At 48.4% G+C, this 9173-nt stretch overlaps 1 protein-coding gene and 1 long non-coding RNA gene across 3 annotated transcripts; one reads left to right on the top strand and one right to left on the bottom strand.

Moving 5' to 3' along the window:
• Positions 1–3045: 3045 nt before the first annotated feature.
• LOC133893455 (probable glucuronosyltransferase Os10g0205300) lies at positions 3046–6520 on the bottom strand. Of its 2 annotated transcripts, none has more exons than XM_062334477.1 (3): positions 5795–6520; positions 5394–5643; positions 3046–3905 (listed from the first exon to the last, which is right to left on the bottom strand). In XM_062334477.1, the coding sequence occupies exons 1-3, from the start codon at positions 6337–6339 to the stop codon at positions 3696–3698; spliced, it is 1005 nt and encodes a 334-aa protein (XP_062190461.1). In that variant the 5' UTR covers positions 6340–6520; the 3' UTR covers positions 3046–3695. The 2 variants fall into 2 exon arrangements, with proteins under 2 accessions (XP_062190461.1, XP_062190462.1); XM_062334478.1 differs by lacking the exon at positions 3046–3905 and adding an exon at positions 4207–4569 and having other exon boundaries at positions 5795–6512.
• A 573-nt stretch (positions 6521–7093) lies between these two features.
• LOC133891878 (uncharacterized) lies at positions 7094–7796 on the top strand. Its single transcript, XR_009904311.1, has 3 exons — positions 7094–7263; positions 7327–7542; positions 7699–7796. It is a non-coding gene; the product is annotated as an uncharacterized LOC133891878 (long non-coding RNA).
• The last annotated feature ends 1377 nt before the right edge of the window (positions 7797–9173 follow it).

The following is a 9173-nucleotide window of genomic DNA, read 5'->3' as shown; positions in this document are numbered from 1 at the left end:
GACATTGCGACCCAACTACTATTCTAGGATCATGTGCACTAAGCGGGAGAAGGTGGCCCTAGCATTTTGGAGCCCAAAGGGCATCCAGACATAGCAGTATACCCCAAAGGGTGTAATGAAAGTAGTCTTGTTCTCGTCCTTCGTAGCCAACACTTGGTGGTATCTGGAATACGCGTCTAGAAAGATTAGTAACTCACACCTGGTGGTGGAGTCCACCAATTGGTCGATGCGAGGAAGGAGGTATGGATCTCAGGGCAGGCTTTGTTTAGCGATGTGAAATCGATGCACATACGTTGCTTCCCATTGTGTTTCTTGACCAGGACGGTGTTGGAGAGCCACTCAGAGTCAATGACCTCTTGAATGACGCCGACCTCTGGCAACTTCTGGACTTCCTCCTTTGCGACCTCCACACACTCAGGGGAAAGCTTGCGGAGCCCCTGGAGTACTAGCCTGGCCTTAGGATCGACCCGAAGGGAGTGTTCAATGATGTAACAATCGACTCTAGGAAGGTCATGCAGGGACCATGCAATGACATTGAGGTTGCTTCGTAGGATGGTCAGGAGCTAGGCCTCCTACTCTGGGGTGAGGCCTGCCCCAATTTGGAGAGTCCAGTGGGCTGGTCTGAAGTGTTGGGGCATGCTATACATCCCCCTCCAGTCATGGCTTCAGAGGACCACGGTGTCTGGAATACATTATGGATGTTGCAGCCATAGAGAGGAGCAGGGTGTGCGTACTCGATGCGCTTTTCCAGGTCTTGATTACCATAGACGGATATCAACAACTCAGGTCCGGGCATCCTCAGGTAGAGGTAGCTGTGATAGGTGATGGCTTCGAATCTGTTCAGAGTCCTCCGACCTAGGATGGCATTGTAGGCGTAGAGTATGTCCATGATGTTGAAGGTGATCACCTCGGCCCGCACTCCAGAGCCCCCGCCAAAAATGACCGAAAGATCTATTTGGCCTAGGGCATCAAGAGGGGCCCCATTGAACCCCTGTAGGGGCCTATGGGCTGGAGAGAGCTGGCTCTGTGGAATGCGGAGTTGGTTGAAGGCGTGTATGAAAAAGAGGTCCGCCGAGCTGCCTCCATCGACTAGCACCCTCCGAACTTCGACCTCGGTGATGTTGGGTGAGATGACCAAGGCGTCAGAGTGAGGGAATTCACCCCTTCGAAGTCGTCGGAGGTGAACATTATGGGGGCCTGACGATGGATGCTGGTTGCCCTGATGTGGTTTACCCCATGTGTGCAGTCTCACCGCTATCCTTTTGAGGAGCAGCCCTCCCTCCTCCTGTTATGGCGAGGACCACTTTCCTGGCCCGGGGCCCCTCGTTGTTGTAGTGCTCCGTAGATGGTGGAGGTGAAGAAGGTAGAGTGAGCTGGGGAGGGTTCTGCAAGGCCAAGTCATCAATCTGGCAGCCCACCATTGGTCTGTGTCCTTCGGGCCGACCGTCGTTGGCCCCCTCCACCATGGTGTGCGCTGCCTACTTCCCGAGGTATTCCTTTTTGAAGGTTATGAGGGTTCAGCAGTCCTCGATGTTGTGCCCATGTCCCACCCCGTGCAGAGTGCACCAGTGTTCCACTTCAGGGTAACGACCTGGGGCATGGTGTCGCTATTGAAGGGCTCCAGGGCGCCCTCGGCCACGACCCCTAAGATGGGTTGGGTTCGAAGCCTCGCGGCCTTGGTTGATATGTTGTGGACGCCATGCTGCTGTAGCCGCCATCCCTTGTGGCCTCTGGAGCCATTAGCCTCCTCGTAGCCTCTTTTTGCAAGTGCGACTTCTCGGGCTCGATGCTAGGGGTTGTGGTAGCTTACGTGAGCCTTCAACGGAGCTTTTCTTCCTCTGCACGTGTGTATTCTTTGAATTTGCACATGAGGGCCTCCACCGAGCGTATGGGGCGCCAGTTCAATCGATCGTATAAGGGCCCTTCGACTAGACCCTAGGTTGCGGCGTCGATGAGCAATGCATCCAATATGTCTCTAATCTGGGACTTGGTCTGGGAAAACCTTCGGAAGTAATCCCGGAGGGTTTTGTCTGGCTATTGTCCTATGGTGAATAGGCTTTCAGAGGTCACTGGCTTGATAAAGGTGCTTGGAAATTATTGTAGAAGAGGTCTTGGAGCTGGGCCCAGGCGTAAACAGTCCCAGGCTCTAGGGCCCAGAACCATCGGATGGCTACCCCCTCCAGGGCAAAGGGGAAGCACTTCCATGGTAGTCAATCCGCCTTCGCTGGGCTCTACAGTGAGGGCATAAGAACATATGAATTTGTCAGGGTCTAAGTCGCCCTTGAATTTAGGTAGCTTCGTGGTCTAGAATCCGTTCGGGAAAGGCAGGACCTGCAAGTCTCTCTACAGGGGGGAATCGTGGTCTTGTAATAGGGCCTCGCGACGATGGGCTCGAGGCTCCAGAGCCCACGTGACAACCACAGGGGGAGCCTGGTGGTGACGGGTTGTGTCGACGAAGCCCTCGCTGGCCCTCAAAGCCCGGGGCGGGACAATGCCAGCTACTAAGGGAGCAGTGGTGGTCACACGGGTAGTTTGCTACTCAATCCTCAAGGCCACCTGTAGCTCCTCTAGCTGAGTCTAGAGGGTTACCAAGCGCGATTGTTGTTCGGCCGGGGTGACGTTCACAGCGGCGATACCAACTATAGCCCCTAGGGACGTTGTGGGGCCCTCACCATACAGTGTTGTCATGTCTCCGTGACAGCCCCCCCCCCCCGCATTAACCACAGCTAGGGTCGTGGCCGAGCTAGTAGTGGCTGCATGGCCCTTGCTCCCCTCGGTTAGGGGGCTGTCGCTGTTGTGGCCTATTCTTGGTCATGCGGACCTTCGCACATGCGTGGCTGGGGGGTAGATCGTCAGTGCTGCAGTGCTAGTGGTCTTCTTCGTAGGTAGCATTCTACCTCTCTTAGTACTTCTGTGCTTGACTCCCCGCGGACAGCACGCTATTGACGGAAGAAAATATCTTCCACGAATAAGTACGGCAAGAGCACACTCACATGAATGGCTCAAGATTGAAGAAGAAGTAGAGAGAAAGGAAAACCAAATGTATTGATCTTTAAAATATTTTCCCTTTTGACTTGATGGCTAAGGGTATGTATTTATAGTGCCATTCAGAGTGTAAATATACATGTATACCCTTACAAAGATTTTCCCTTTTGACTTGATACAAACCATCGCTATCCCATATGAACCCAGGACTGGTCGAATCACACGGCATGGGTCTAGGTAGGATGTATTTACCCATAATAAGAAAATATTATCTACTATGACAAATACAGATGTGCAAGTGGGCCGAAAGATGTGGTGCTCGGCCGGTGGCCTATTGCGGTGCCGCACTAGAAAGGTGTTAGACCGGTTCCTACTTGCCCTGGGATGTCAAGATAGCTCACAGTTACATTGGTATTAAATATCGGTCACTTCCTTGTAGGCAGAGGACGGTTGGCGGATCCCCTCTAGTTGATTTTTCTCCAATCTTGATGACTCACTCCTTGATCTTTGCAGAGCCTATCAATGCTTGTGGAGGCTGGATCTCCGGGAGACTAGGGCTCCGCTGAAGCTCGAAGATCCGAAAGACATTCGAAATCTGAGGTCCGTAGGCATAAGCTAGCTAGCCCAGAGGATATGGGGTCTTTAATGACAACCCCTAACAGATTACTTTTGTATGATGCATGTACACCTAATCTGAAATTAGCTGTTTGTTACAAACAATCCGTGAAAAGTAATTGCACCCTTTTGCATGACGTATGTACATCTAATCCACAGGTATTCCAGCAGAACGTCAACATTCTCCAACTTGACATGCCTAACAAAGCCCTGCCATTTCCGTGTGCACACGGGCATAAGCTGGAGGGACTTAGTATTATGACTTTGAAATATATTCTTCCTTTTGGCCGTAAGTAAAGAATAATCTGCTTGAGAAAAATAAAGAATTAACTTTAAAATGGACTTTGTAAAAATTGCCTCAGAAAGAAAAAGAAGTGTTGAATTGCGTAAATTATAGAAATTCAACAAGATGGAGGTCACCGAAAGAATGGAAATAATACTATACGCAAACAGACAAAAACACAACACATTAAGCATCATAGTCTTTAGAAAAATTGAAAAACAAATGCTGAAGGATAATGACATTCATCAATCAATTGTAAGGTTTATGCAAGCCTGTGCACTTGTTTTATACACTACTTGCTCATTAAGATACTCATTTTCACAAAACAAAAGAGATACTCATATATTTTATAAATCATAAATAAATATCAGAAAGATATCTAAGTTGCACAACATTAATATATGAAACATAAATTACATAAAGCTGACTTTATTCATATCATTACGAAGAAAAAATATCAAACTGATCAAGTTTTTCCCTGCATGATAAATGGAGAGTCGTACTGCCTCTGTTCCTGCTCAGAGAGGAATTAGTACATCCAGGTTTGCCGTCATTTGCCACCCGTTTGGATGAGCAAGATGTTTATCTTCTAGACGAAGATTAAAATTCATAATTTCTGAACAACCAGTCGGTATGCCTTCCATATGAGTTTCATCTTCTACAAGCTGTTCTATAAATGTTGTCTCCTGTGTGTATTTTTTTTTCAGTCATCAGTTTGACCCAAAAAAAAATGATTAGAACACGAATGCCCGGTAGAGAAAAAATTAACTTTAGAATACAATGTGCAGGGATGATATAGAAAATGTTTCTCTGAACAAATTTCATTTGCTTTGTGAAGGGAAAAATCTTCCACAATGTAAGCAAGATACTTAGGGAGTGACTGCATCCCGGAGCAGTAAAAAGGCTATATTTTCCTAGGATATTTGGTGTTGATTGAAGAGCTAAGACATATATAGTTCACTTCCATCTCCCTGTAACGAAATAAAATAGGAAAATGCAGACCAATGCCATGCGAATTCACTCTAAAAAGTTGTCAGGTATAAGATGAAGAGGCATCGAGTGGTTAAATCAATTCTATACAAATGAGGTCAAACACTGAAGCTATTGGGAGGTAGCTTCCGGCAGTCTGATTATCACACTATTCAAACTCAGGGAAGCCTACTTGGATGCCCATAGAAACTTTCCTAGTTAACGGATACTCTATGAATTCAATCAATATGGCTTTTAGGGCAGAAAATTAAGTATGATTTGCATAAAATTAGGAGATTGCTTTTAGGGCAGAAATTCCTGTACAACGATGTGTGTAACTAAAAAAGGGTAGGTAGGCAATTCCGAATTAGTAAACTAGAAATCTCAGGGAATACAAATTACAAGCGATTCAATCAGGGCCTTGTGTTGGAACGCGGTGCCCTAAGCAGACAACAACAATTGCCGACCACAATGGGCTGCACTAGTCACCAAAATTGACAGGTTAATTTAGTTTTCGACAGGGACATAAGCATGAGCTGACCTGAAACCCCTCCTTGACCGTGTCCAGCAGCCGGATGTAATTCCACGCCTGATGGGCCCTCTTCTTGGCATCCCAAAGCATACTGCTATTGAAAGCAAAGCCGGACACATTCACATGGAACCTTCGCTGCATCTTGTTCCTCTCATTAGTGTGCCATCCTATCACCCGGCTGTTGTCACAAACTGGCCCTTCCACTAGTGTCCTACTCTTCCCCACGGCAAGCATTGCGACTGGCCAGGTGCCAAAACTCCTAAAGCATCATGGGTTTTCCAATTAGAAATTATTGTGTATGAACTGAATCGACTGTAATTTTAAACAGGATCGCGAATTTATGTTAGATTGTTATAATTGTTGTATCCTTGAAAGAAATTGCAAGAATTGTGATGTCATGGTTGCTTTACTTTATGCCGCGAAGCCGATGGAAGAGGTCAAGGGTATAAACGTTGTCCTCGTCGGCGAAGTAGACGAGGCCATGGAGGCGGTGGCGCTCGATATGGTCGAGCGCTGCGTTCCTCTGGCGCGCACCGCGCTCCAGCCTCCTCCGGCGAGCCGCCTGGGGAGCGCCGTGGGAGGTGGAGAGGTGGCGGTACATGACCCCGCAGCCGCGGAGCAGCTCGGCGGTCTCGCGCGTGGCGGGGCCGGCCTCGACAACGAGCCAGAGCAGCGGCGGCGGCACGAGACGAACGGTGTGCGCGAGCCGGTGCAGGTGGTACGCTTGCAGCGGGCGGACGCGGGTCGGCGTCACGACGATCAGGAGCGGCGGGGCGTTCTTGGACGACGGCGGCTCTCGGACGATTGCCACGGGGGGAGGGAGCGGGAGGTGGAGGTCGAGGCGGAGGTGGCGGTGCACGAAGGGGAAGAGGCCGGCAACGAAGCCGAGGAGGAAGCAGAGGAGGAAGCACGGCGCCGAGATAGGCCGCCGCGGCGAGAACGGCAGCGCCGCCATGGGTGATGGGTGTGCCGGGCGCGTGCGGCTTTTGCGTGTGGTTTGCTGAGACTAGCGAGCAGCAGGCGCCATGGCTTTTGCGGGAAATACTCGAGGGGTGGATCGACTTGCCGACTTGGTCGCGGGCGTGTTGGCAGTTGGGGCACTTGGCCGTGGCGTGGACTGGATTGGAGTTCGCGTATGGGGTTGAACGGGCTGACGAATTCCGATAGCTGATAGTTACGGGTGAAAATTCAGTAGAATGTTCCCCAACTACCGTAGAAATGGACATCGATATAGGTTTATAACCGGACTGTGACGATGATATATACATATATATATAAATAATTAGGTAAAATTTAAATTCCGAGGGTGCATACGTTTATTTCTTAACACGCACACACGCTCGACCGTCTAATACACATCTAGAAAAACTGGCTGCCGCACTCCCTTGCGATTCTCGTTGCGACTCGGCAACGAGACTCAGGCCGTGTTTGTTTGAGCTTCTGCTTTTGAGCTTTTCTGAAAAGTTGTGCTTTTGGTTTGTCTGAAAAGCTGCTTTTGGAAATAGGTTGTTGGCTTCTACAATAAATTTTTGGCTTCTCAGCACATAGCTTCTCAGAGAAACACATCTCAGCGAGCTTCTCAGCTTTAGTTCATTTTCCTCAGAAACAGACTTCTGGCTTCTCCAGAAGTCATTTCTCCAGAACCTCGTTTGTTCTGGCTTCTGCCAGTAGCAGAAGCAGTTTCAGAAGCAGCAAACAAACACAGCCTCAGCCACCTCCTCCTCCTCCAACGGATTCCTCCTGCCCGTGGCCGCCACTGCGTCGGCCTCCTCTTCCGCTCTCCCTTTGCCATTCCTGGATCTCGGGGTGCCACTCGCGGTCGTGGACCTCTGGTAGGCAGCCTACTAGGTGCTTATCTCCGCCTCTCACACCACCGACGGTAAGCCCTTACCTACATCCCCTAGGCATCAGTGGTGGCACCGGCTTACCTGGTCTTGTCCAGTCCTTCGCCTCACTCCAGCGCGCTCCCTCACCACCGCCACCGCCAGGAAGTTGAAGAAGGCCTAGCCGCCGATGCGCAACCCACTGAAGGACCCCTCGGCCGGTTGCTCCTCACCTCGTTCCGCCCTCCTGTGCTGGGCCCCTCCCCTTCGCCGTCCCCTTCACCATCCTTGCCACCAATGACCGGGACTTCCTCATCCGCAACTCCGGCGAGCAGGTCGGTCAGCCCCTTTTTTCCTCTTCCCTTTCCCACTGCGTGAGTTTTGAAATTGCCTACCGATTATGTAGATGTGCCCCCAGAAATGCAATAAATTGCTTGTAGTTTTTAGCAAAGTAGCTCACTAATTTTGAATTTGGAAACTACACAACGAAGGCAAATGGATCAGCCGCCGTCATCCCCATTAGCGCGGTCCCTGAGGTGGTGGGCATCTGCGTGCCTAGGCCCCAAACAATGTGACCACGTTTGCTCCCTCACCAGCTTCGAGTAATTTGCCAAGTTCGTCACGTCCGATTGAGAACAAAATTGCTTCCGGAATTGCACGTATTTGCTTCCCAAAATGTTTTATCTTACTCCTAAATTTTCTACAGATTTGCTCTTCTGATTTGAGGTTTGAAATTCATGCTCCTCAAATTGTTCACAGAGATGGAACAACTTGCTTCTTGCGTTTGTTTGGATTTGCTTGAAAGAAAATACTACAAATTTGCTCTAAATTTATACTGATTTTTGCTTCTATGATTCTTGTGTTTGTATGGAACAACTTTACTTCTTGTTGTTTGTACGCATCTATACCTACTTTGCCTAAAAGGTTGCTTAGATTTGCTTTTCGTCTATCTCCGGTTTTTTTTTTTTGTTGATATCACAGAATTATGTGCGAGTACTTAAGGGAAAGAGGGAGACCGAAGTTTGTTCATGGGGAAGTGAGTCAGGCTGCCAAAAGACCGCAATGTTGTTTTTATAATTTTTGGACGTGCAGGGATTTTCTTTCTTGATTTGGGTGTGCGGGCGGAATGCCGAAATCCTGCACAGCCGGAATTTAGCAGCATCCATATGATTACTATTATATATTCTATATATTTGGTATATCCACAAAAGGTATATGAGAACCAAATACATCTTACTCGATAAGGCTAGTCGTGGTCGTCATGGAGTAAGATACAGAAATTATATACTTGGAAGCTGCTCATTCTGGATGTGAAAGATATCCCTAATTCACGAAGGATTTCTAGATCTTTGGAAGTCTAACAATCAGAGTAGGATTCCAATAAGATATCCAATTAAGATCACGCCTTAGGTCCCCTCCCCACCCCCACCCCGACTATATAAGCCCAGGAAAGGGCACGCCCAAGACATAGAAAAACAGAATCAAAATCTCAATCCCAAAGCAATCAAATAATCACAGTCCACAAATGCAAACCGCGCCTTCAGGTCTCCGAAGTCGTGGAACCCTCTAAGACTAGTCGAGTAGAAGACTAACACCCATAAAAAATCCAAGGCAGAAGCAATCTGTAGGACCGAGGAAGGCAATTAGTTGGGGATGAATAGGAGGCTCACCAAGTTATTGGATAGTATATCCTAATCTTTCACCTAATGCGCCTCAAATAAAAAATGGAAGCAAGAAAACTAGGCACCGGGTAAAGAAACACTCTAAGTTAATTAATCTAGAGGTAATGGATGGTTCAGGGGCAACTTATAGTTGATTCTTATCCCTCTCTAGCAACAGAGAAAATAACTTCTACACGATACAAAAATTCAGCTCTCTAGCGAAAATGACAAAAACAACAAAACCGAAAAACTTGCAATTATGCAAGAGAGCCAAGAGAGGAAAACTAGAAGGAGACACACAAGGG

The sequence above is a fragment of the Phragmites australis genome, chromosome 15 (genome assembly GCF_958298935.1).
Source record: "Phragmites australis chromosome 15, lpPhrAust1.1, whole genome shotgun sequence".
In the NCBI taxonomy this organism is placed as follows: Eukaryota; Viridiplantae; Streptophyta; class Magnoliopsida; order Poales; family Poaceae; genus Phragmites; species Phragmites australis.
This window is presented reverse-complemented; position numbering and strand designations above follow the sequence as displayed.

What these genes read in the sequence shown, in the direction of transcription:
- LOC133893455 (XM_062334477.1), bottom strand. Translation starts at nt 6,339, where the DNA reads ATGGCGGCGCTGCCGTTCTCGCCGCGGCGGCCTATCTCGGCGCCGTGC. An exon ending in CATCGGCTTCGCGGCATAAA is followed by an intron (nt 5,644 to 5,794) that starts GTAAAGCAACCA and finishes ATGATGCTTTAG; the next exon opens with GAGTTTTGGCACCTGGCCAG. An exon ending in CGGTCAAGGAGGGGTTTCAG is followed by an intron (nt 3,906 to 5,393) that starts GTCAGCTCATGC and finishes TTTCTCAAGCAG; the next exon opens with ATTATTCTTTACTTACGGCC.